This window comes from Ciconia boyciana, chromosome 1 (assembly GCF_034638445.1).
Source record: "Ciconia boyciana chromosome 1, ASM3463844v1, whole genome shotgun sequence".
Taxonomy (NCBI): Eukaryota; Metazoa; Chordata; class Aves; order Ciconiiformes; family Ciconiidae; genus Ciconia; species Ciconia boyciana.
In genome coordinates, this window is record NC_132934.1 from 160,456,782 (window position 1) to 160,483,505 (window position 26,724).

Genomic DNA, 26,724 nt, shown 5'->3' on the forward strand with positions numbered 1-26,724 from the left:
GGTTTGTCATTTTTAAGGCACCATGAAGATGTTGATAAAATTTGTGAGGGAGAATAGTTGATCTCTCTATCAGTAACATATTCCAAGCTGCATTGTGTTTCATTTATTATTTTGTAAAATTATTTGATTAAATTAACTTTTCTTTAAAACCTGCTATGTATAGAGATGTGTCTTTTTCCTACATAGGCTACACTGCTTTTGCTTCACAGAAGTAATTTTGCCTTTTTCTGTATCCTTTTCTAATTGTTGAGAAGGGGAAAAGTGATTAAAAATAAAACATGCAGTCAAATAGGAAATGTAATTTCATTCAGGTATAAACAGAGTTGAGGAAGAGACAAATGCCACTTTCTCGGTCCTTACTCACAGGTAATGTAAATGATAGCTGAGAAAACACATCCAAAGGCTGCAGTGTTCCCCAGACTGCAGTTGTTTTTCTAATAGATATGGAAAAAACGTTAGATGGTTTTTGGAAGATCGGAATGATGATACTAGAAATGATGAAAAACTGCAGTTAAAGAATATCCTAGTACTGCCACTGTGGAGTGGGCAAATATAAAAATCTGTGTTGAAAAGCTGTACCGGCTTCTTTTTGTTCAAGACAGTGAGTCTTAGCAAAAGGCACTACAGAAGACAGAAAATTATTTTTAATCTAAGAGTTGGTTAAAGCAACCAGCTTCCTAGGCAGATGTGCCTACAGATGATCTGAGACAAGATTGTCCAGTAATATCAACTTTTGTGGTGTGTTTGAAAGAAATAATCCTAGCCATAGCTTTTTCCTTACTTGTAAATTAGCAGTTCAGGCTATTTCTTTAGAGAGAGGAGGATTTCTACCGCCGCATCACAGTACCTACCTCTCATGTTGCTACTCATGATAACTGCCGGGTGATGTCTGTCATGGAAAGAAATACTCCTCATCCTCCCCAATTTTAGCTGCTTCTCACCCCTGCCGACGTTGCTGCTCTCCGTCAGAGCTTTCTCGGGCACATCGGGAGTCAGGATTTAGTCCTGGTTTAAGGGTGAGAAAACATGGAGCAATTTTAATTCCCAGATTCACCCCAAAACAAAGTTTAGCTTAGTTTTGCTTTTACCCACAACCATACTGAGCATTTATCTGTCCTGGCCTTCACTTTCTTAGAAAATGAGGGTTAGAGAGAAAACTGAGCTTAATCACCCTTTAAACCAGCTATTTTGCAGCCCAACTCCTCAGTTGCAGTGCAATAGGGAGAATTAATTAATTCCTCACAGCTGGCCCAGCTTTGCTCTCCTGGAAGTCCCTAAACTGAGAAGAAGGAAGAGTAGCCATCCTTCTAATTCAAAAGAGATGCTGAAGTCCCTCCCCACCTGTCCCAGTCTGTAGAACTGGTGTGTAGTTTCAGCTTAACAGAACTGATCTGTAGAGACAAACTGAACTGGAAACATATACCTAGTAGCTGTTGTTATAAGATAACATCACTGGTTGTTTTTCAGTGAAGCTAGTTTGCTATGTATGGAGCAGTCTATTTATTTTCCTGAGATTGTTTATGCCACTGTGATAAGTAATAGATTTTTTTGTCTAAGCCCAGTCTCTAGATGGCTGAGAACACACCTGAAAGCACCAGACTGACAGTAACAGGGTGCTGTTAAATCAATTTTATGCATGCCTTTTCTACCAAGGTCAGGGGAGTTTCGTGTTAGTTTTTGATAACATGGTAAACTCTTTTCGCTCTAGTTTATGTCTGAGCAAAGAATTAAACACAATACGAACTCTTTAGGCAGCTCAGAAACCAGACTGAAATGCTGGAGCAAGTTTGTAGCTGTCCTTCCTGCTACATCTTTTGAGATGGATATAGATCACGCAAATCTCACTGTAATAATTCTTGAAGTTGGCTGACTTTTGAATGCTTAATCTTTTGACCTTTATAATGCATTAATGTTTTCAACATATTTATCTAAACTTTTAAGGAAAAGGCATCTCAAATTATGTGCAGAGGGGAAAAAAAGAAAGGAAAGAAATCTGGAACCAATAAACTTGTGGAGCTTGTAAATTCCTTCTTTCCAAGTTATTCATCCTAAAGAGGGTACGAGCTCTGCTTCTTAGAAACAAAAATGCAGACAGAGGAATGGGACACTTAATGAGCATAATATATCTGGAGGCTTCGGACTGAGGACAACCTATGCTAAGTATCTGCCTTTCCAGTCAAATCTCTTACATTTCTTTCCCAAAATGAAAGGTTCCTACTACAAAACAGTCAAAAGTAGTGAAAAATTGATCAAAACCTGACTGGAGGACACTGGCCTTTGATGCAGGTTATGTCCATGTTAACTTTGCTGTGACTCTCATGGTTTGGGAGGTTTAGTCTATGTGGAAAAAGTTTTTTTATTTTTTCTTTTTTTCTTTTTTTAACCATCTCCACTTCAAAAGTGGATGAAAGAACATTGTAAAAAAAGACTTAGGAAAATCATTTAGGGGCAAAAACCACAAAGAGGAAATTTGAAGCCACAGAATATTTTTTTTAAGAAAATTGATCACATGAAAACAGGAAAGAAGATGATTAAATTGAAAATATTTGGCAACCTTAAGTATAGTAGACACCAGTAATCACTTTCTGCTGTGTTTACTGTATAAACTGTATATGAACAAGCTAAATATATATATAAGTATACACAATACATGTCAGATTTCAGGCGTGAGCCAGGTTATGTGTGCATTGCCTTACGATTCACAGCAATGTGTGTTTTCTCACCAATGTTCCCAATAGCCTGTGAAATACGGAGACTATGGGATTGAGACTACAGGCCTTAAAACTGAAATATTGCATCAATAAAGCAGGGTAAGCTGCTCTACCGTTCATGCATCCCATCTCCTATGGGAAGTGTCATACAGCCACGGGGCCCCAGGCTTCATATTGGGGTCTCTCATTCAACCTCAAAGCAGTAGAGTGAGAAGACCTCACTGCAGTAAATCAGGGAGATGATGCTATTTGTCAGTTCTATCAAAGGTCGATAATTTCCTATTGTCCTGCATGAATTGGGCATCTGGATTATCTGTAGTGCTTACTCCTTTAAAGCACAGAAAGAAAGGCAATCTGTGTGCCTGACTGCTGCTTCTGCTGTCTGCTCATATGCCTGAGTGTAGCTATAGCTGGTTCTGTAGGATGGTAGCATTTCATAGTTTGTAAAATAAATTTCTATATATTAAAATGGATTTTGTTTAGCTTAGAGACAGTCAAATTTAAGATACCAGAAAGGAAATACTGGAAATCCTTGTAAATGTTGGAAGACAAAAATGCTCTAACAGATTCCCAAAGAATTGATACCTTTGAGGTTAACTGTATCTTTGAGAGGGGGAGATTTAACCCAACTCCATGGGTCCAGTGGCTTCATAGGGATTATCTGCTGCCGTCAGAGGAGAAGGGCTGTATTATTTCACTGCAGGTGGTCTCCAGCTTTTAAGTGACTGATCACCCATGTTCCCGAGAGATGACTGAGTGTCTCTCCAGTATAAGCCTTTTGGGATTTCCAGGGGGAAACCCCACACAGCAAAACAAGCTCATGGCACAGCGTGCTTGGAGACCCTGACTCTGCCTCCAAAGCCTCACGATTTTTCCATCAGCAGTTACAACACAGCGATTTCTGGAGGATCAGTGCAGTGAGATGCTGCCAGACAAGTACTGTTCATTATATCCTGCTAGTTAGGGGACACTCAGACTAGGGCACCCAAGAGGTCCCTGGGGAGCAGACAGGGAAGGTACTGAGCTCTGGCTACTGGTGGGACAACAGCCACACACTGGCCCCACCTCCTCGGCAAGAAAAAGTTAAATGTTTCTCCAACTACAGTTTCAGGTAAAATTTAGGCAGGGACAAAAGCATCTAGGTGGAATTTGGTTGCTCTCCTCAGTGTTGTAGAAAATGCCGTGAGTCCCAACGTCACTGGAAACACAGATGCTTGGTTCCCTTTTAAACCCCATGACCAGGTGATGCCATCCCTGATGGAAAGAGGCAGGTTCCTCTTGTGCCAAGGTTTCTTTAGAGTCCCCTACTAATTTCAGTCGCAGGCCTGAGCCTTTGTATCTCTACAGAAAAAAAAAGAAAAACAGATCATATGGATGCAGGGCTGCAAAAAGAGCATCAAGCTGTGTTGCGTGGAAGGGCCAAGCCCCTGCCCGGCACTGGGACAGGGCTGTGCTTCAGATCTCGCCCAGCACCGAGGGGCCCCAAGCAAAGAGGGCTCAGATATAGTTACCCCCGTGCTCCTCCTCCCCAGGACAGCACTTCGTTTCAGCCCCCAGGGAAAGCAAGAGCACTTTTGGATCGTGCAGGCCAATTTAGTAACGAGAAAATTCAGTCCCTAATGAGAAATGAGTAGTGACACTAATACGGGAGGATATACTGAATGTCGTCACCTATTACCAAATCTATTGTCATAAGCTTTAAATTCCTATTATCTGTTCCTGTCAGACCAAACCAGCCAAAACTCGCAGACCAACCCAGTCTCCTTGTGCCACTGATTGCGGACCACAGTGCTATGTCTGTGGACATTTGGTTTCCTCTGAAACCGGCTTGCGCGTCCCCTTGTAACTCCTCAAAAACCAACCCAGTTCTAATCATCAGTTGTAAGGTGAAGTATGAGCACAAACTGTTTTCAATATCCATCGCCAGTTTTCCACATTGGACTTTAATTCTCAAATTGTATGTTGGCAGTTGCAGTCAATAATGACTACAGAATTTTCTATTACATTAACTGCAGCAAACTGAAATCTAATACCTCTGAAAACAGAGAAAATATCCTGAGTGTTATAAAAATAAAACAAATATTTCTGAATGGAGCCCAGCAGCTGTCCTCTAATTACTCTAAATTTCAGTATATAGAAACTATGTTGAGTGACAAGTCAATTTATTTGCATGCTGGAAAAGTTCATGTTCTAGGCATGTGTTTATATGATAACAGCTTCAAGCATATGCTTTTTATTTTTCCCAAATAGACAGATGATTTTTTTTTCTCGAGGCACATAGTAGGTTTTCTCCTCATGTGCTGCAGTTAGCACACATTTTTCCGTATTCATAGTTTCGTGGGTGCGAATCTACTGTTCTTGGAAGATGCTGGATTGACAGTCCTGCAAGATACTCCAACCTGCCCTGCTACTTTCCTTAATCCTGACCTGATGAAACCACCTCCTGGGGAGAGAAAGCTGCTCACTCTTCATTGCCAGCTGGTACCTGGCTTCTTCACTGAAGGCTGCCCACAAACCTAGCAAGCAGGACCAGTTCTCAAGGTACTTGGTGTGGTTTGGGCATCTGCTTGGAGGAACTGGTTGGAGATTTATATTTGTTTACTAATCTGTTAATTCTATAGATACAGAAGCCTAAAATCCAGTTTTCTTTTGCATACTGGGAATGGGGATATGTCTCAAAGGACAATCCTGCATGGAGCTGAATTACTCTTATAAAATTCAGTATTTTATATAGATTTCTAAAAGAGCTCAAATGTCCTTGTTTTATAGAAACATTTCCATTTTACTAAGACATATCCTGAAAAGAAAAAAAAAGTTGATCATCTAGTTCTCTGCTAAACTCCAGGTGCCTTTCACAACGATCACAATCAAGCATTCAATCATACTAGATTTAAAACCATTGGGGGTTTTTTGTAGAATGAAAACTGCCTCACAGACATGTGTAAAACCAAACTGCAGCTTGGGGCTAGAATTTGATGGGGTGAGTCTTCATAAAATTCAGCCTTAAGAAGATGCAGAAATACCTGCTGGAAATAAATGGCAATTGAGTGTTCTGTTCGTTACTAGATCTATGCCCATGAGATTTTTAAAACTCAGTCCCTGAGATGCGGAGTGTGGCCCTTGCCTTGGCAGCAGTTCAAATCAGCTGAAATAAACCTGGAGGTTTCATTTTGTCCGGCTTGCCCAAGAGACAACTCTAATTTGTATGGAGGCTGGCTATAAAGCATGTAGGCATGCAGTGACAAAAGGTGCCTACGGGCAGCAAAGGGCAAGAAATCAGGATGGGTCAGCTGAGCAAACATCAAAGACTCTCAAATAACCCACAGAAAAGTAAATATTCTCAAGCAAATGGGATATGCCCATAACACTATTGAGATTTCATAGAAACCAGTCTTTGAAAACAGTTCTGCTGGGGTGTCCCTGTTTGTCTTTCCCATTCTGGAATATTGAATTAAAACAGTCTGTTTGCTCTTGAAGTTCATCCGTTCTTGCTACTCGTTCCCCACCGCAGCCTCTTGACACTTATCTCTTTGGCAGCTCCTGATAGTACCACAGATGTTGGTGTTGCCCGTCTGGATATTTCTAATGCACCCCACCATGAGACTTGCTTAGCAAAATACATGCAGGTACAGAGGATAAAAGGTATTTATCCATAAAGGGACTGTGCAAGGTCTAGGAATTATTTAAAATCCACTTAAACCCCATGAAGGCAAGAAGTAATGCATTTAAGGATTATTATTTGAGGGTATTAAAGGAACATATTTTTAAGACAAAAATCCCTACATGATTTCCATTGCTTCATCTCCTGCAGAAATTAGGGTGAAAGATTAAGATACCCATTAATTTCAATGCTCAAGCCCGTAACTTGGGCTAAGCCCAGAATTTTTGCTGTTTCATTCTCTCACATAGCTTCCACTGTTCTTTGGTAATAGCAAAATGGATACGAGCTGTGTATGATGTAATCATTGCTTAATGTAACTGGCTGGTTTTTTTGGTACATAGGTGTCATTCTGGCTTAGGTGGTGATCTCTCTAGTGGACTGTACATGGGAGTTGATCGTTTTGGCTGCACAAGGAACCACCCCAACAGCTGATTTAGTCACTTAATATCTGGCATAAGTGGTGGGATGAATGAATTCTGCTGGAGGCTAAATCTCCTTTAACAGCTGTAGGAGAAGGGAGGTTGCCAAAATCTCACGCTGCAGCCTGTGATTTCAGGCTAAGGTATAGCAACTTTTTGGAAGCGCAGTGGGATAATAAAAGATGTGCTAAATATACAAGTCCGTGGAAGGCAAATAAAATACATGAGATTTCTTTTGGCGGGTAGCGGTGATTGGGTGGTTTTTCTTGGGAAGCAAGAACCTGACCCTGAAGCTCGCTCTTTGCACCTCCACCTCATCTTCTGCCCCTTCTGCCTGTTACTTCTTTGACTGGAAAGAAAACGTTGCCACTGTATAGACAAAGAAAACGGGGTTTTCTCTGTAACTGTTCCAATACCGGGTTACTATTTTACAGCACCTTTTGTGCAGTGGAGCATCGGTTTTTAATCTTACTGGTGTCTTCAGCAGGTGTGGGTTTCCGTGGGTGTTCTAGTGCGGGTAGGGCGGCCAGGGAGCGGGAGCGGGCGCGGGCGCGGGCGCGGCGGGCTGGGCTGGGCTGGGCTGCGCTGCGCAGCGCTGAGCCTCTGCGGAGCCGGCAGCGGAGGAGCTCGCACGCTGTGTGGGTTGCTCCCGCGTGGGTGCCCTTGGAAAGCCTCGAAAACGTAAGCCGTGGAAGACAAAAATTAAAGGGCATTGATGTGGAAGGGCTCGTCAATGTTATCTATCCCCCAAAAAAAGAAATAGTGGAACAAAGACAGCTCTTTCCCTTCCCTCGCTGCTTCATAGATACGCTATAAATGTGTTGGTTTCCGCGGTGCCGGGCTCCGGCCGCCGGGCCGGCCTCTCAACCTGGCGGTGCCCGGGGAGCGGGGCTGAGCCCCCGGCACCCCCAGCCCGGCAGCCCCCGCCGATGCCCGACCCGCGCTGCTTCTTGGCGCCGTGTTTGCAAACACCGCCCCCTCCCCACCCCCCGAGGCGGGGGGCACCGCGCCGGCCCCCGCAGAGCCCCGCCGGGACCTCCCTGAGGTTTCTTGACCCCTGCTTCTTCCGACGGCGCGTACGGGACCCCGCCTGGGGCTGCGGCGGCAGGCAGGCGCCCCGAGGAGCTCCCAGCACCGGGGGCACTGCGGAGGGGGCTCTGGGGGATGCCAGAGACCGCGGGGGGGGGGGGGAGGACGGCAGCCCTGCTTGCTCCTGTCCCTCCGGCTGCAAGAGCGGCCGGGATTAACCGGGGGAGGTCACCCGGGGGCTCCGGAGCCCGGCAGGCAGGTGTCACAAAGCGACGGCACAGCGTGCGTGTGTGCGTGGGCGTGTGCCCCGCCTGTCCCTCCCGAGAGCTGGCGCTGGGGCAGCCCCCGGGGAATTTGCCCCTCGTTGCCGGAGTCGCTCCGGCGGCGGGGACAGCCTCCCCGAGAGCACCGTGCGTCCCCAGCGCGGCGGGCGTTTAGAGGCCGCCACGGGTGGGTGTTTGCCGAAATGCCGGGATGCCGGGCACGGGGAAACGCAACCCGAAACGCCCCGGTGTCCCGGAGCGGGAGCGGGCTCAGGCACCCATCACCCGGTGACACGGCGGGTGGGAGTCTTGCGTCTCGCCCGGCGCCGAAATTCCGGGCGGCCGGTTGCACGGCCGAGGTGGGGAGGAGGGACCCCGCTGTCCCCGCCGCAGGAGAAACAGGGGACGGGACGGGCGGCCGCCCCGGGGGAGGCTCTGCGCCCCTCGCCGCGGAGTCTAGGCGCTCTGCGGGGGCTGTTCCCGTGCCCGCGGGGCTGCGCGTCGCCGGGCTCGGTGACCAAAGCCTGGAAGTGCCAGGACGCACATCCCCTTCGTAACCTGCCCAGGGCAGCCGCTTCCAGTGCTTCCCCGGGGGGGGACAAACCGGCAAAAAATTAAAAGAAATTAAGCTCCTCATCGCGTTGCAAAATTGCGTTCATCGGGTTTCGGGGCGAGACCCGTCTCTGGCTTTTACCATTCATTCACCCCAACGCCACAGAAGCAGGGACCCCTCAGGGCGAGCGGGAGCAGCCCGAAGGACTTGCCAGTCAAATCCCCTTCAGCCGCGACAGCACCGCTGGAGCCCGCGTTCCCCCTGCCTCAGTGAATCCTCGATGCTTTTACTTAAACGCAGCTACCCCTTCTTGTTAAAACCCCGCCTAGAAGGGTTAGGTTCCTGCTTCTCGGGAGGCAGCCGGCGTGTGTTGGCCGCTGAGCATCGGACTCCCCGACCGGAGCGGGCATCCCTACCAGACCTGTAGGCGCGAAGCACCTTGACAAGGGGAGACGTGGGACTGTCGCGCCCGTTTGTTACAAACCGTTTGTTACAAAAAGGAACGGCACGGGTGGGGTGAAACGGGGGGGGGGGGGCAAGATCCGGCCCCCTCCCCGGCACCGACAGCCCATCTACTGCAGACACCCCAAATTCCTCGGGGCACCCGCGCCGCTGCTGCGCAGAAAGCGCGGAGGGGGGATGCGGGGTCCGACCCCCGACGGGAGCGCGGGGAAGAGGCTCACGGGGGGCCGGGGCTTGCGGGGCCAGGCGGGCCCCTGTGCCCAGGGGGCCGAGCGGGTCCCAGGCACGTATGGCGCACGTCCCGTCGGGGACTGCAGCGGCGTTGCCCTGGGGGCTGGCGGGCGCGGGCGGAGGGGCGCTCGGTAGCCTCCCGCGGGGCTCCGCGGGACTCCCCGCCGGGGGAGCGTTAGCACAGCGCGTCCGGGCGGCTCCGGCAGCCTCCACGCGCGGAACGGGCCCTCCGCGGATTTCTTCGCTGTCTTTGTCAAGTCCCAGGCTTTTATTTAAGAGCTGAAAACGAGAACCTCGCCCCCCCTTTTTTTTTGGGGGGGGGAGGAACCCGCAGCCCACCGTCTTAGCGAGTGTAGTTTGTCCAAATCGGGGCAACGCCCGCGTCCCGGCGCTCTGTCCCCGCCGTGGGCCGGGGCGCGCAGCGAGCGCGCAGGCAGCAGGCGGGAAACGGCCGAGGCGACGAGCGGGCAGCGGGTGCGCACGTCGGGCAGCGCCGGGGCAGGTGCGGGCAGGCAGCGAAAGGCGAGGCACGGGGTTCGGGCAGCGGCGAGACCTGCCGGCACGGGAGAGCTCTCCAGCGGGGAAAGCCCCCGCTGTCGCCTTCGCTGTTGGGCGCACGTCGGGCCGCGACGGCAGGCGGTCAGAGAGCCCTTGGCCCGGGGGATGAGCCCAGGGGGCCCGGGGGACCCGGGGGACGTGCAGTGGCCCCGCTTGGCAGGCGCTGGTCCGGCCCCCCCTCGCCGCGCAAGCCGCGGAGCGCGGTGCGGGCTCGCCGCCTGCTTCGCTCAGCGCTTCGGAGCCGCTTGGATCGGGGATAGTTTGGAGGGGCGAGCGGGGAATTACTTGATCTGTTTCCTAAAGCGAATAATCCCTCGCTTTGCTTTTTCTTTCCTTTCTTTATTTTTTTATTCTTTAAAATAATCTTTTTTCGTCTGTGTGCGTACCAAGGATAAATAAATGCGGGTACGTCCCGCTCCCCCTGCCTCACCCAGCACCCCGATGGCGCGGGGAACGACTGGCGAAGGAGGGGGGGAGACGACGGTCGGGTACCCTCCTCAGGGGCAAAACGACCGGGGATGGAAGCAGAAGGACTTGCAGCGAAGCCCCCCTCTCAAACCCAAGTGGGGTCACTGGAGAAGCAGGCAGTAGGTTCCCGGGAGGAGCAGAGATTAAATCCACCTTCGCCCCGCTCAAAATTAAAAAGCATCCCAGTGTCTGTGCTGCTGAGCAGCAAGGAGGCTTTTAAAACCCCGCTTTGCTGGGTAGAAAAGACTGCGGGTACCCCTCCCTCCCGCCATCCCCCCCCTCCGCTCCCTCCCCGCACCCCGAAACTTGCCGAGGAGCGCGAAATCTGCCTGGTCCTGCCGGGCACCTCCACGGAGCGGGCCTGCAGGTTTTCCTGTAATTCCGGGATTCCCTGTTGTAAGCTCTTAAAGAGAATATTGAAACCATTTTCCTTACGGTGCCTGTTCTAGCCTTGTAGCGCTGGCATTAAACAAATAGGAAAAGTGTGTTAAAAGGAGGCTACGGTTACAGCATCTTGGCCTGACATTCCCACATATAATTAAAACCATAGCCACAATAATACATAAATAAGGAACAGCAAACAGAAGGATCCGTTCCTGTTCCAGTCGAAATCAACTGTTTTGGCTCTGTCACTGTATTATTTTATTGGAGCGGTCTACGCCGTTCCGTCCTAATTTTATTTTATTTTATTATTTTATTTTATTTTAGTAGGAGGGACAGCAGGGAAAGAAACGATGCATTTGTTTTTCTTTTAAGTCCATGTTTAGTTTTAATTTTCCTGTATTTTAAAATAAACACGTTGGCTGGAGCATGTTTGATCTTTGCAAGAAGGAAGTCTATATTGTAAAGGAATGTGCAGCAGTTTGGTATGAAAATGGGGTTGTGACTCACAGCTGCAGGCAGAAAAAAAAGGTGTTGTGGTGTCAGCCAGAGGTGTTCAGTCTAATAACTCAAGCTGTAAACTGTATCCTCTAAAATTACTTACGTAGTAAATCACTCAGGGGTTAAAAAATCGCCTGGAAAGCGTAAGGGAGAAAAAAAAATCTTTTAGAAGTTCCCTTCATGAAAATTATTTGTAATGACGGGAATTAGGAGTTTAATATCGCCCTCATTTCCTTAAATGTCAGCCTGATAGAGTTAATTGCCCCTATACAGTCGACGGTGCCTACTCGAGGTCGTCCGCGAAGCAGCAGCAACTTGAACCGCGTGTTTGGGGACAGCTAGTGCACTGACTGCTCTGCCCGATTTGCAGCTAATTTTGGCCATCTCGAAGGGCAAAACCCAGTCGCCAAGAGGCAGCCGGGGCGATCCTGCGGCGTTTCCCACCGCAGCGAAACCCCGCCGCAGAGAGCCGCCTCCTCCGCCCGCCCGGCCGGGCTGCTCCGCGCCTCGGCGGTGCCTTTCTCCCCGAGACAACGGCGTTTTTCCATCTCTCCTCGCCTACCGTAGGTGTATCCAGCCTGGGAACAGCTGGGAAACGGGGGAGGCTTTGAAGAGAGAGCTCTCTTCCAGCTTAGCCGCTGGTTCGGGAGAGGAGGAGGGGGGGAAAGAAAAAAACCAACCCAACTCCGGTGTCATCTGCAGCGTCAAGCTGCGAAGGAATGAAGCGAGAGATGAAGCAGAAATCCGAAAGGTGGATCCCGCGTGGGGATAGTGCCTAGGAGAAGAGCTTTCCCCCTCCTCAGCAGCCGTCGCCTTCGCTGCGCCGTCCCACGGCCGGGAGGTGCGGGCTGTGGCTTTCCGGGGCTTGCGCCGTGGCTGCTGGGGAAAGTAACTTGCCGGAAAGCTTTCCAGCGGGAGAGAGATTCAGTGGGGGGGGGGGCAAGACCTAAACCAGGATAAAATAAGAGAAAATAAAATAAAACAAAAGAAAATAAAAGAAACTAAAGCCGGGGAAAATTGCCCTACACAGGTCAGCGACTGTTTACGGTGGAAATAAGAAGTCAACAACAATTAAAATCTGGGAGCCGCGTTCATTAGTATTCAGGACATAGGAGCTAGCTTTTATGTTTATCTTTCTCCACGGATCAATATTGTAGCAGCATGTGCCGGGAGCGAGCAGAAATCCGGCCACGGCATGTGGCTGACCTTTCCCTCTCTCCCTACAGGTCACATCGTCTTCATCAAAACAGGTCACACCGTCTTCATAACTACCGTCACCTACCGCGGCCACAGCCACGGCTCTCATTAAAACCGGGATTTAATCTCGGCTCTGCGACTGAGAACCGAAGGAGAAGGGCTGTTTGCCCACACGGAGGAATCGGTGCTCTAGGAAGGGAGAAAAAAAAGTTGGAAGGAAAATTGCTCTTTTTTTTTTTTTTTTCCCCGCCGCAAACAACTGCTTTATATCGAGATCCAGACCGAACCCACGCGCACGGGCGCGCACGGGCGCGCACAGACCCCTTCTCCTGCGGGGGCTCCGCGGCCAAGAGCGCCCGCCGGGCCGCGGGTGGGGCCCATTTCCGCCGCCCCTCCGGGCCGGGCCGGGCCGAGCCCCTGCCCCCGGGCCCGTGGGACGCCCCGGACGCGGCCACCCACGGACCCGCGGCGGCCGGGGCGCGGCAGGGCTCCCCCACGACACCCGCGGCCGGCGGAACCCCGCGGGGCCGTGTCGGGTCGTCCAGGTCCCGCGGCGGCCAACCCCGCCGGCCCTGGGCTGGACACCCCGGGTCCCCCCGCGGACCCCACGGCTGCCCACGGCCCTCTGCAAGGAGCGTGCCGCGCGTGTAAAACACCCGCTCGATCACTTACTGGCGCTTGAGTGACTTCCCACCCCCTCCCCCTCTTCTGTTTGCCGATTATTTTTTTTTTTACACCAGAAGAGAGTCCTTCACCCTCCGGGACGCAACAACTGGCTCCCGCGCGTGGGGCGGCGGCGTGGCATGGGGGCGGCCGGAGAAGTGCTCGCTCCGCGCAGGGTCCCGCCGCTCGGCCCTGCCAGTTCCCCCCGCGGGCGCCACTGAAAAGCACTTGGGGCCACGGGCGAGGGACGCGGGGGAACCTGCTCGTGTTTCCTGCCCTGCGAGGAAGTGGGATCGGCGGCCCGTTTGGTGCCGCGCTTCCTCTCCTCGGGACAACAGTAGGGCAGCCACTTTGAAGTGTTATTAAATAAAGACATGAAACCTCTGGCGAAGGTCCTCCCTCCCCCGGTCGTCTTCTTCTTCTTCTCTGTTCTTCTTTCCTTTCCCCCCCAAGTATTAAAGACGGAGAAACCCTCCAGCCTGATCGTCCCCCCCCCCCTAAAAAAAAAAAGGGGAGAAAACCCAAAGCACTGGGGAGGAATTGTAGTTTGGGAGGGAGGGGGGCACCGTGCCCTGCAGGGTGGGACAACAGTTTTTGCTTGCTCTGCTGGTAAAATGCGGCTCCTTCCCCAGCCGGCTGGCTCGGGGGAAAATAAAAAAAAGGGGGGGGGGGAGGGAAGGGGGAGAAAAAGGCAAAAAAGAATGGGGGGGGGGGAGGAAGGGACCGACGAGATTAAAAAACACCAACAAAAAAACCCAATCATGCATGGAGATGAAAAATACACGTACCTCGCTGCGGCCGGGAGCACGTCTAGCGTGCACGTGTGGCTGGGAGAGGTTTGGGGAGCCTGATATGTCTTCATAGCGGGCAGGAAACGTGTCCGAGTTTCTGAAAACAAAGGGGAAACTTAAAAGGCTGTTAGGGGTTTGGGGAGGTCTGGCCAGAGCCAAGCGGAGCGGCTGCAGCCCGGGCTGCTGCCCCCCGGCTGCCCGCGGCGGGGGCTTGGCCGGGCAGGGGCAGCCCCTTGCCCGCTGCGGAGCCCCGCCGGGACCGGCACCGGCAGCGGCACCTCCGGGCTCGGCAGCCGCTCCGCGCTCGGGTTCGGGCGAGAGCTGCCGTATTGTATTTTATTTCGGTTTGGGCTGTTGTCACCTCTGTTTCTTTGGTGGGAGGCTGGTTTGCCTTTGGGTTTGCTTTTTTTTGTCGCCACCGGCTCCAGCACGAAGCCACCAGAGCAGCCGAGCCAGGTGAAGGAGGGGGTTTCGGCCGGTGCAGGCAGCGGGGGCAGGTAAAGGCAGGGCAGAGCTGCCCTCCTATCGCGGGCGCTGGGGCAGAGCACGACTAGTTTTATGGACGGAGCCTCAATATTTTTGGCTTGGGAGGAGCGCATGAGGAGCGAGCAATTCCCAGGGAAATCACTCCGTCTTTTCAGGGGGTCTCCAGGCAGAGTTAGGAGCGAATTTTATGATTAATAATAATTAATAACTTTTAAAAATCAGAATTAAAACCACCACCCCGCGCTGCTTTTCACGGTAAACGAAGAGTCGCGCCGCCGGAGGAGACCCGGCCAAGCGGGGCTGCCGCAGCCGGGCACCGCTCTCCCGGGCGCGGGGTGCCGGCGGGAGGGCAGCGCCGTGCCCCCCCACTGCCCACCGGCGGCGGGGGCCCCGGGGCCGGGGCGACCCGGGAGCCGTCGGGGCAGCGCCGTCGGGGCGTGCGGCCGGGGCCCGCCGCCCGCTGCGGCTGGGCAGGGGCGGGAGGAGGTCGGGGGAGCCTCGGGGCTGCCGAGGGAGCCCCCGGCCTCCCTCCAGGTTGGTCCCCAGGTTGCCTTCAGGGCCGGGGCGAGGAGATTTGGAAAGCTCAGGCTCAGTGTGGGAGACAAAGGGAGAGAGATGGGGGGGTGGAGGAAATTGGGGTGAGGGGGGCGAGATGGAGGAAGGAGAGGGGGCAGGAGGGGCGCAGAGGAGGACTCCGGGGCCAGGGTTCCCTGAGCCCGGGCCACCCGCGCACAAGGCTGCGAGGCGGGTCTTGGCTGCCCTCCCCCCCAAAAACCCCCAACCCCTGAACCCGATGAATTACCGCTCTCCCTTAAGCGTGGCAGGGCCGGGCCGGGGTCAGGGCCCGGGGGAGGCGGGCGGAGAGGGGCTGCGGGCTGGATGCGCCAAGGCCAGGGTCAAGTTCAGGGCCAGCCCGGGGAGGACTGGGAAGGGGGGGGGCTTGCTCACGGCCACGGCCGCCGCAGCCCCTTCCCCGGGCCTGCCGGAGGAGAGGTATCCTTGCCCGGAGGGAGCCGGGCTGCCCCTCTGCCACACGACTTGCGCTTTGGGCTGGGGGGGGGAGCGCCGGCTCTGCGCACCCCCGCTATCGGGGATCGAGGAGGGGATCACCCCTGGGGCTCCCCCGAAGCCAGAGCGGCTCCGGTGGAGGGATAAGGGGGAGCCCAGCCCCGGAGCACTCCTCGCCGGCCAGGGCAGAGCCCGCCGGGGCAGGGGGACCAGGGAGGGGGGTTCGCTGCCCTTGGGCAGGGCTGCCCGTGCGCCCCCGGGCCCGGGAGGGGGTTTGGGCAGCCGGTGGCTGGCAGGGGTTGGCAGCGGGACCCCCGTTTGGTTTTTCGGCTGCGGGGAGGCCGGCAGGACAAAGAGGGATCCTCGCAGCTGCATTTCCCACGGATCTCTCCAAGGGGCAGGCGGCATATGCCAATGATTTTAATAAATTTTTTTTTGGCGTAATATTATTACCGAACATAAATTAGGTTTTAATAGCCGTTTGATTACCCGGGGAGCCTGCCGTGTGCGCGGGGATGGCCGCGCTGGGAGGGGCGCGGCCGCCGAGGAAGCTCCGTCTCCGCTCCGCAGCTAAACTTCGTTGGCAGCGGCGGGACGGGGGGGTCTTGCCCTCCCTCCTCCCCTCCCCCCGGGGGTAGGTAACCCCCACCTCACCCCAGAAGCCACCAGGGTCCCCCGTAGCCTCGTCTCCCCACCTATCTCCCCCACCCCGGCTCGGGACGCCTCTATTGCTATTTGAACACGGGGGACAAAGCCCGAAAAACCCAGAGCGACGGCTGGCCCGGGGGGGCGGCGATGGGGTCGGCCGGGTGTGAGGAGCAAAGGGCTCTCCCTGCCTGCACACGCTGCCGCTGAAGGCAGCGCAGCCACCGCAGGGCGCTCGGAGCCCGGCTCACAGCGCTGCCTCTTCGCAGGGCGTATTTCGGTGGCTTGGCAAGGCCGAGCTTTTTCCACGATTTCCCGGCTGCTCTCACCCTCGCCTTAGGTGTGCCGGTGCGGCGGGGTGTGCCCGGACAGCCGCTGCCTGCCGGCCCCAAACGGGCGGCTCCGCCGGCTGGGCCCCGACGGCGCCCGCGGAGCGCAGCGCTGGGCCAGCACCCTGGGAAAGGCATCGCCCGGCGGCTGTCCGTCCCTCGCTGAACACATCGGACAACCCAAACCGCTCCCTGGGCTAAAAAAAACAGAGAGAGAGAGAGAGAGAAAAAAAGAGCTGGAAGGGAAATGTGAGCTCCCGGGCACCGCCACTTTCTCCTCTCCAGCGCTGGCTGGAGGCGACCAGAAATGCGGGGACGGGATTTACGGCTCCAAGCAGCCCTGCGCAGAGCTCAGCGCCCGGCCGTTCCCCCTCCGCCTTCGCCCCGGGGCGCCCCGCTTTGTCACCCCGCGGGGCAGGGGCTCCCCCCTGCACAGGCACCGGGAGAAGAAGCGTAAGCCCGAGCAAGGCAGCGGGCAAAGGGAGCTGCGCTCCGGCCGTGTAAAGCTCTTCCTAAAGGAGGTCCTGCCTTGCAAGTCGTTTGGGGAATACGCAAACGCTCACCCTTTTCTTTTAGGCCAGAGGCTTCCCAGAATGGTGTTTTTCTGGACGGGCAGCCCAGCTGGGAGAAATCCTCGTGTTCCAGAAACCGGGGGGTTTTTTAAAGCGTTTGGTTTGCAGCCGCCGTTCAGCCCCTCACATGCATTACAGCAGGTTTCAGAGAGCCCTTGGCATAAAAAGGAAACAGCTCGTGCAGTTTCAACACGTTTTATTATATTTCTGTATGCATTACTCTCAAAACATATCACAAGAAATGATGAAACCACTTAAACCTTCAAATAAAAAATCTGAAACAGTTTATGCTCACAATTGTACATATTTATAGTTAAGAAACATTCTTTATAAATACTGTTTCCTCTGTAGCAAGTTAATACCATAATTTAATTACAAATGGATAAATATGGTAACAGGTATTTACAGGAGGAAGGGTGTTATTACGGAAAAGCTAACGGCACGACGTTTATTTTTCCTCACAATCTTCCGAACAGGAACTAACAAATTGAACTTGCAAAAGCACTAAAACATCACATGTAAACCCAGCTAACAGAAAAAATACATTCACAAGCGTTTGTTGTTCGTGTGTGTGTCTGTGAGTAACAGAATGGAGACTTTGGCACGGTATTTCTTCCCCAGTCTATAGTTGAAATGCAGTTTACAATCAAGTTGCCTCTTAAAAAGGAACACAATATTCAAGATATCACAATTACAAAAGAAACCATTTTTTCTTCCACGTTACTTGTTTTAAAGGGGTGAACTAAAAAAGGAGGAGAGAGGGAGGTGGGGAGGGGGAGCGGGAGAAAAGAAAACAAGTCCATCACTTTCTCGGGGAGGGAGGAAGAGGAAAAAACAAAGAAAGACAGCAAAAAAACCCCCAAAAGAAGAAGGGGACCAATCCGCGGTTTACAAATGGGACGAACTTCTATACACCAAGAATCCAGGAAAACTGCGTTCCCCACCTCGCCGGAGGAAGGAGAGGGCCGCTCTGTACAGGGCTGGCGGGGCGGAGGGCGCTGGCTGCTGCGGCGGGGAGCGCGGGGGCCGGAGGAGGCCGAGTCTCTCGTCTTTTGTCCGGAGGCTCCGAGGGCGAGTTTCTTTCCGCCGGCTCGAGAAGGTTTCTGCTGGGTGGTGCGTTGGTGGCGTTTGGGGTTGGTCCCCCCCCCTTGCGGTTCCTCTGTTTGTTTACTCGTTCCCTCGCGTCTTTCAGCACGTACTTTCACAGAAATGGTGTGTTTCTGCTTCGAAATGTTCTCAAGAAGAAAAAAGGAAAAAAATCCAACAAAAAAAGACCCGAAGGCGGGAGGGGTGTGGGGAGGTAAAGGCCCCCCGTCCCCGTCCTGCTCGGCCGTCATTTCGCTGCCGGCGGCTGCGGCGGCATCTCCCGGCGCGTCTCCGCGGGCCCGCTCCCTCCTTCCCGCCGCCACCGCCGCCGCCGGGGCGGGGAGGGCGCGGCGGGGCCGTGCAGAGCAGTCCGGCGGGCCCTACACGTACCACTCGTTGAAGTTGGAGGAGAGGCCGCTGTGGCCGCCGCCGCCGCCGCCGCCGCTGCCGCCGCCGCCGCCGCCGCCCCGGTGCACGGCGGACACGGCCGCCGCCGCCGCCGCAGCCGCCGCCGCCGCCGCCGGGGAGAGGTTGCTGGTGCTCTGCGACTCGGCGCTGGGGGACACCAGCCCCGGGGGGGTGGAGGACTCGTAGCCGGAGCTGGCGGCCGGGGAGGACTCGGAGCCTTGCGGGGACGACTCGTGCACCTGGGGGGCAAAGGCAACACGGCCGGGTGGAGGGGGACGGGAGGCCGCCGCCGCCCCCGGGCGCCCCCCGCCGCCGGCCCGGCCCGCCGCCGCCCCCGGGCCCCGCGCCCGCCGCCCGCCGCCCCGACGGGGCGCCCGGAGCGGGGCGGCCGCCCTCCCGCCTCCCGCCGCCGGCTGCGGGGCCGGGTACCTTCATGTGCTTCCGCAGGGAGCTGGGGTGGGTGTAGGACTTGTCGCACATCTTGCACAGGTAGGGCTTGTCCGAGGTGTGGACGTGCATGTGCTTCTTGCGGTCGCTGCTGTTGGCGAAGCGCCGGTCGCAGCCTTCGAACTCGCACTGGAAGGGCTTCTCCCCTGCAAGAGAGCGGCGGGGCTGAGCGCGGCCACCCCGCGCAAAGCCCGCGCAGCCCCCGCGCAGCCCCCGCGCAGCGCCGCGCCCGGCTCCCTCGGGCTTCCCCCCCTTCCTCCGCTCCCCTCTCGCTCCCAGCCGCGTCGCCCGGCGGCTTCCCAAAGCAAGAGGCCCATTTCGCCCCGGCCCCCGAAGGGCCGCGCCGCTGCCGCTTTGCCCCGCGGCCGGGCAGCGCCCCTCGCCCGCCGGGTTTCCCTACCAGCCCCCCCGGCAGCCCCGGCCCGGCGTCCTGCCCGCCGCCCCGCTGGGGCCCTCGGTTTTCTTACGAGCGGCGCCGGCCCCGACAGAGACTGAGGAAGGAAGGTGGCCGAGAAAAAAAGAGAAAGCACCGAGCCGCTTGGCCTCGGTACCGGCTCCGCTGTCCTGTTACACTGGGAACCATTACCGGCAGATTTAAGGCCGGGCAGGTCGTTTCGTGTACGGATATTCGAGATAAACGCACATCCGCTGGGAAAACTAAACGTCTGGAAAATACTTCATTTAATTTTCATCGGGATTCCGCTCGCCCGGCCGCCAGCACTCCAAATGCCGGGGAGTAATTGGGAGGTGAGAACTCCACATCCCCCCTGCCTTTGAAGGGGGAAGCATTTAACATTAAATTCCATTAGCACCTAAATTGTTTCTTAAAGACATCCGCTCAGACACAATGACTTCAGCGCGGGCATCTCATGCAAATACATTTCTCAAATTTTAAACCTTGTTAAAGCTCGTCTCGCACCTCGCGTCGGGCTTAGCACTGGAGCGAACAATAGGCCTGCCGATTTTTAGCCCTTCTCCGGGTAAATATTTGGAGTGGAAGTCGCTAAAATATTTGGCCGCCTTTTATGAAATAGTCTGGCACGGCTGGAGCCGGCAGGAGCGGTAAATGAATAATAGATGAGGCGGGAGGATGCGTTTGTTTTTGTTACCCTTCGGCTCGGGCGGTTTTCCATCGGGAGAAGCCTGGGCTCCTTCACCCCTCTTCCACCTGATTCGGGTGGAAGTTTCCCGGCCTCAAATCCTCTGTTCCCCATTACATAATTTAATAAACTGTTGCAAAAGCGCCTTCAATCACCTCGAGTGAGACTTTAAAAACACTCTTTTTTTTTTTTTTTGAAATGAGAAAATTTTATTGCCTTGCTCACACCATTTAAATTTAATGGAAAGCATTCCCAGAAAGGGACGTTTTGCAACTTCCAACGGGATTTCGGACTAATGACGGATTTTGCACCTATTTATATAGTTTCTCTCTCTCGGTATCCATACAGGAAAGCCATGCTCGCAGGCGCGGAAGTTATATGCCAATACGTTGCGCATTGCAAATGTATAAGGCGTTTTATGTCTATATATATATGTATATATGTATACGTCTTCCCGTCTTTTAGCCGGACGGCAGAATTTAGTTCGCGCTGTATTTTGCGTTTCTGCGGGAAGACCCCGCCGAGCCTCGGCACGAATCTACATCGCTCACCCCGCGGATGAAGAGAAATGAAGTAAAATGTCCTTTCGAAACCTGGCAGGGGGGGATGCCGGTGGGGAAGAAACCAAAGCAAACGCAGCCGTGTGACGGAGCGGGGGAAAAAAAAAAAAAATTAAACGGGATCCTTATTTTATCACTCATCACTTTCTATCTCTCTGCCCGAGTCTCTATCTCTATCTGTCGATACATGTATCTATAGGCACGGGCAGAGGGGGAGAATCTGCCGAAAGAAACCCGAATTACCTGTGTGCGTCCTTTTGTGAATTTTGAGGTTTTCCGATCTGGCGAAAACTTTTCCGCAGCCGGGGAAGGGGCAGGGGAAGGGCTTCTCTCCCGTGTGCACTCGGATGTGGTTGACCAGTTTGTATTTCGCTTTGAAGGGCTTGCCTTCGCGGGGACACTCCTCCCAGTAGCAGACATGGTTGCTCTGCTCGGGTCCCCCAACGTGCTCCACCGAGACGTGGGTGACCAACTCGTGCATGGTGCTGAAAGTTTTATTGCAACTTTTTTTGGGGTTGTTCAGCTGCTCGGGGTCGATCCACTTGCAGATGAGCTCTTGCTTGATGCACTGCTGCCGCATGTAGCGGAAAAAGGCACCTGGGTGGTGGTGGTGGTGGTGGGCTGCCATATTCATGCCCATATTCATATTCATGGGGCCGTACTGGTTGTGCAGCTGAGCCGCCGAGTAGGGGTCAGTCCTGGGGCTGGAGACCTGGCGGTACTGGTCCGACCGGGCGAACACCTCCCCCGGCAAGCCCAGGCGCATCTGCCCGTTGAGGACGTTTTGGGAGGCGTGGGGGCCGTGCTGGTCGTGGATGCCCGGGAAGAGGAGGTGGCTCTGAGCGTCCGTGTGCGGGTGGTGCAGGCTGCCGGCCGCAGGGCCGAAGATGCCGTGCTGCCCGCCGGCCGGCGACGAGTCCCCGAAGCCGCGGCTGCGAAACAAGAAGTCCCGGGTGGAGTTGAAGGGCGCCCCGGAGTAGGAGCCGACGTGGGCGGCGTGGGGCCCCAGGGCGGCGGCGGGGTAGCCGGGCGCCTGCGAGGTGAACGCCGAGCTCTGCCCGGGGGAGAGGTCGTGGGCCCCGGCGTTGAGCTTGAAGGCGCCCATGTGCGCCGCCGCCGCCGCCGAGTCCACGAAGCTGTTCTGCGCCGCCAGGCTCAGCTCCCGGTCCTGCATCTCCGCCGCGGCCGAGTGGTGGTGCCGGGCGAAGGTGCCCACGCCGAGGGCCGGGAACTGCGGGCCGGCGTCCAGCAGCATGGTCCGCGCCGCTCCGGGAACGCCGCCGCCGCCGCTGCCGCTGCCGCCGCCCCGCTACCGCTGCCGCCGCCGCCCGCCCGGCCCGGCGCGGGGCCGCCGCCGCTCCGCGCCGCTTCCCCCCGGCAGCCGCCGCGTCCCCCCGCCGCCGCCGCCGCCGCCGCCGCCGCCTGCGCCCGCGCCCGCACCGGCCCGCTGCCGCCGCCGCCGCCGCCGCCGCCGGAGCCGTATCCGGAGCCAGGCAGAGCAGAGTCCAAAGGCGAGCGGAGAACCAAAGTGTATTAAAGGAGCTGAGGCGGGGGCGGGCAGGGGAGGGGAGGGGGAGCAGGGGAGGGACGGGGCTGGGGACGGGGACGGGGGGGGCAAGGCTCGCCTCGCCGTTCCCTGCGGCACACACGCGCGCACACGCACACCCGCACTCGCGCGCACACACACACACTCACACGCACACGCACTCACTCACACTCACACACGCCGCCGCCCCCCCCTCCGCCGCCGCCGGGATGTCAGCGCCGCCGACCCCCGCCCGCCCGGCTCCGCGCCGCTCCCCGCGTGGGCCGCGGCCCTCCCCGCCGCCTCGGGCCCCCCGCCGCCACCCGGGCCCCTTCTCTCGTTTTATCCTCCGCCGGGCATCGGCGGTGTCTCTCACGGAGAAAAACTTGCAGCCGCGGGTTCCCACGGAGCGAGGGGACCCGGGGGGTGCCCCGCGCCGCGCCGCCTCCGCCCGCCGCCGCGGAGGGGCGTGGGGAGGGGAGGGGGGGAGAAGGGGGGTGCCGGAGGCGGATTAAAAACAATAAGGGCGGCAGTGGGGGTGGGGAGGGGAGGCGGGGGGCGGGAAGGGGGCCGCGGAGCGCCGGGGCCGGAGCGGCCCGGCCGGGGCGGCGGAGCTGCAGCCCCGCTCCGCCCGCGCTCCCTCTCGTTCCTCTGTTTATTTCGGTGGGCGCTGCTGAGGCGGCGGCTTTTTATTTTTCTCCCCCTCCCCTCACCCCCCCCTCTTTTCCTCCCTCCCTCCCTCCCCCGGCCTCTCTCCCTCTCCCCGCCCGCACTGCCGGCTCCTCTCCCAACGCCGCCTTCACCCGCCGCCCGGCCGCTCTCCCGGCGCCCGCTCATTGGCCCGAGCCGCCCCGTCCATCCGGGCGTCCCCGGCCCCCGGCTAATGGCGGCGCGGCCGCCCCGCGCCCTGCCCGCCCCGCCGCCCGCCCCGCGCCCCGCCGCGCCGCCGCCGCTCGCCCCGCGGCCGCCCGGCCCCCGCCCGCCACGCCACGCCACGCCACGCCACGGCACGGCATGGCTCGGCTCGGCTCGGCTCGGCTCGGCCCCGCTCGGCGCCGGTGGCCGCCTTCAGCCCGGCACCGCCGGCGGCTTTTTTTTGGGGGTCCCCCCCCGGCCTCCCCCGCGGCGAGGGGAAGGGGTGGCGTGGCGGGGGGAGAGGCGCGGCGAGCCACACGCACGGAAAATATCGATGTGCGCTTGGCCATGCGATCCCGCCTCGGGAGGCAAACAAACAAAGCGAGGGGCTTAAAACATAAACGGGGGGGCGGGGGGGGGCTGCCGCCTTTTTTTTTTTTGTAGGTGGTGGCAGAGAGAGGGAGGAACTCGCCCATCGTGCGGCCCCTTCCCCCTGTTCGGCTAAAGCAGATTAAAGCCCTGATCGATAAAGGGAGCGAGGAGGGAATCAAATAAAAGTCAGGCTGGCGGGGCGACCGCGGCTGGGGGAAAAAATAAAATAAAATAAAAATGGAACTAGAAGAAGGAACGGTGCCCCTGGTTGTTTGGGCTTTTAAACCACTTGTGCGGGAGCAGAGGAGTCGGCTGTGTTGTGAACGTGCACCCGAGAGCAGATGCTTTAGGAGTTTTCCTTGTCTCTTCCCTTTCTTGAAAAAGAAACAAAAACCAAAACCGAAGAGAAAAAACCCAACCCCAAACCCCCCCCTGCCATTGTTATTTGGAAACCGGATTCTTACATGGCAGGAATAAAAAAGCATACAGCCGGCACACACACACAGAGCAAACAAGTCCCCTTCCCCTCCCCCTCCAGTAAATACATGTCTGGCCCCTGCTTCGGTTTGGTTTGTAGTGGCTGAAAAATAATCACCTCGGGGCCAGCAGCTCACCGATAAATGAGGCTTTGGAAAAATTAAAACCCGGCATAACGTTTGCCGTCTTCACCGTCCTGCGCTTAACCTTGCGGCTCGATTCCCGCCGGCTCTGTGCTTGGCGGAGAAGCAACCCAAAATATAGGGGGTTGTGTGGTTTGGGGGGGCTGCTTGAGATTCTCCCTGGGACTCCTCACGGCATCAAATCCCGCATCAGGCACGGGCAGGCTCGAACCTGGACCCAGCGTCCGAGCACGGTTTTTACAGCGAGAGATGATAGATAGGTAGATAGACAGATAGATAGACAGACAGATAGACGGAAGGAAGGAAGCAAGGAAGGAAGGAAGCAAGGAAAAGGTAACACTGCCCACCGGCTAGGGTTGTTTAAATAAGGTTTTCCCCATCACTGTCACTAAATAGTTAAAATATTTTCCAACCCTGTCCGAAAGTGGCCGAAATGTGCCAGTACCGGACATTGCTCTTGGAGCAAGGCGAGGATTTAATTTGGGAAGAAGTGGGATTCCTTCTAATCCGAAATGGGCATCAGAAGATAAGCTGAATAGTAATGCAGAGCTACACCTCTGGTGCCAACAGCCCTCTCCTCTTCGCCACGCCGTCACTCGGTCCCGTCTTTGCAGGCAGGAGTGTCTGCTCCCCAGATATTGCCTTCCCAGGCTGCAGCTTGGGAGCATATGCTGTCCTTGTCCTGACCCCCCAGGCTCCCAGGGACAGACCGCGAACAAATTCTATTTTCCTTCCCTGAAAGGTTTCCGAGGCGGAGGGCTGAGAAGTGTCCTCCACCGCTGCTGGGCATTTTGAGAGCCCAGGTTGGGAGAGGAAAGCTTGGTCTCCTGCATCGTCTGCCTCCAGATTAGTGAAAAAATCATACGGACAACTAGACCCTTGAGTACACTTTTTTTTTTTTCCAAATTTCAAAGAAGTTACTACATCTGAGGTTAGAAAGGGAACCGAAATGTCCAGGAAAATTCCCATTTAAAAATACTGTTTTGCAAAGAAAAAAAAAAAAAAAGTGAATGTTCATACAAATACCTACCTTCTGGATTTTCACCTCGTTCTTCCTTCTTGCTTCTCTCTCTCCTTCCTTCCTTCCTTCCTTCCTTCTTGCTCTCTTTCTCTTTCTCTTTCTCTTTCTCTTTTTCTTTCTCTTTCTCTTTCTCTTTCTCTTTCTCTTTCTCTTTCTCTTTCTCTTTCTCTTTCTCTTTCTCTTTCTCTTTCTCTGTGTCTCTCTCACTTTATCTTCCTCGTTCTTTCTCTTTCTCTCTTTCTTCCCCTTTCTTCCCTTTCATCCCTTTTCTTCCTTTTAATTCCTTTTCTTCTTTCTCTTGTCTCCTTCCTGCCTGCCTGCCTGCCTTCCTTCTTCCTTTCATCCCTTCCTCCTTTCCCTCCTTCCCTCCTTCTCCCTTCCTCCTTTCCCTCCTTCCCTCCTTCCCTTTCTTTTCCTTTCTCTCTTATCCCTGCCTTCTCTTTCTTTATTCCTTTCTCTTTTTTCCCCTTTCCTTTCCTTCTTTCCCTTCCCTCCCTGCCTCCCCTCCCTCCCCTCGCCCCGCGCTCTGCCCGCTCAGCGGCACCGGCACCCGGGCGCTCGGGGGGGACGCGGGGAATTCCAGCCGGAGCCCCCGCGGGCTGGCCGCGCTCCGCTATTCTTTCAGGGCTCCAGCCCTGCTCTCTCTGCAGGAAACAGAGGAGCTGATCCAAGTTCAAAGTCACGTCGCCGTCCCTCCTAAGAAGTGCTTTATTTCCCTCCGAACCGCAAAACCCCTTTCCCCCGACTCACAGGGTAACAAGGGAAGGGAGCGAGGGAGGAAGGGGCGGGGGGGGCAGGGGCACCGGCAGCCAGCCCCGCACTCGCCTGCCGGGCCACCGCCAGAAACGCAGCCTCCGGCTCACGGCAGCTTCCGAGGGAGGAAAGCAAGCGGTCACCCGCAGTCGGTGCTGAACTGGTTTATTGAGAGAAGTTTTTCAACAGGTTTCTGGAGGTGCCAGACCTGCAGAGCGAACGCCAGTCTTCCCGGGAAAGCATTCCCCTCTTTGTAAGTCTTCCGAAATTTTCTTTAAAACTGCTCCGCTCTTGTTCTCGCCGGCTGCTGGTGCGGAGGGACCTGGGGGGGGGGACGGGACGGGACCTAGGGATGAGCGAGAGCAATTTCTTGCTTCCCCTGGACTGCATACACCTTTCCCCGGGAGGTGTCACCGCCCCCGGGCCGGGGGTGGTGGGGAGGCTGCTCCCTCCCTCCCTCTCCCCGGGCAGCCGCGGGTGCCGCGGCGGGGGGCGCAGGCTGCGGCGGGGCCGGGGGCTCTGCCCGCCGGAGGATGCGGCGGGAGGACAGAGAGGCAGAAGGGCCGACCAGGGGGAAAGAGGGGGTCTGCCCCCCAAATTCAACCTTCGCTTCTCCCCGGAGTAACGGGACGAGGCGCGGGGCGGGGAGGGGGCGTGCGGCCGGCCCCTAGCCTGGGAAGAAGAGGCCAATTGAGCGGGATCACTTGCACCGTTGTCTGTACCACAGACACTCATAAATTCAACAAGCTCATCAACAGGATATTAAGTTGCAGGTTACCTTTGATGGTGCCGATCCGAGGCACTTCTAGGCCGTTCGACCTATGACCCGTGAAGACCACATGTGTTGTGCTGTAGCCTCCCTCTGTAAAACACACTTCGGGACAAAAGTTCTTTGTCAGGCTCTACCGGCAGCGTAATGTAAAAGAAAAAGGGGAAATAATGAAAATCTCAGCCAAAGCTGTAACTTTTAAATGCCTTTTTTTTTCTTTAAAAAAAGAAAAAAAACAACCGCTAGGCAGGGCGGGGGCAGCAGGAAGGAGCACCTCGCT

General features: G+C 55.9%; 1 protein-coding gene across 1 annotated transcript; it reads right to left on the reverse strand.

Moving 5' to 3' along the window:
* Positions 1-18,394: 18,394 nt before the first annotated feature.
* ZIC2 (Zic family member 2) lies at positions 18,395-21,784 on the reverse strand. The gene is made up of 3 exons (XM_072853740.1): positions 20,773-21,784; positions 18,852-19,015; positions 18,395-18,661 (listed from the first exon to the last, which is right to left on the reverse strand). The coding sequence occupies exons 1-3, from the start codon at positions 21,782-21,784 to the stop codon at positions 18,395-18,397; spliced, it is 1,443 nt and encodes a 480-aa protein (XP_072709841.1).
* Positions 21,785-26,724: the final 4,940 nt, after the last annotated feature.

Bases quoted from the DNA above. Each gene is read 5' to 3' on its own strand.
- ZIC2 (XM_072853740.1), bottom strand. From the start codon at position 21,784: ATGCTGCTGGACGCCGGCCCGCAGTTCCCGGCCCTCGGCGTGGGCACC. The intron at 19,016-20,772 runs GTAATTCGGGTT...GCTCTCTTGCAG, and splicing joins TCACAAAAGGACGCACACAG to GGGAGAAGCCCTTCCAGTGC. The intron at 18,662-18,851 runs GTACCCGGCCCC...TTTGCCCCCCAG, and splicing joins CCCTGCGGAAGCACATGAAG to GTGCACGAGTCGTCCCCGCA.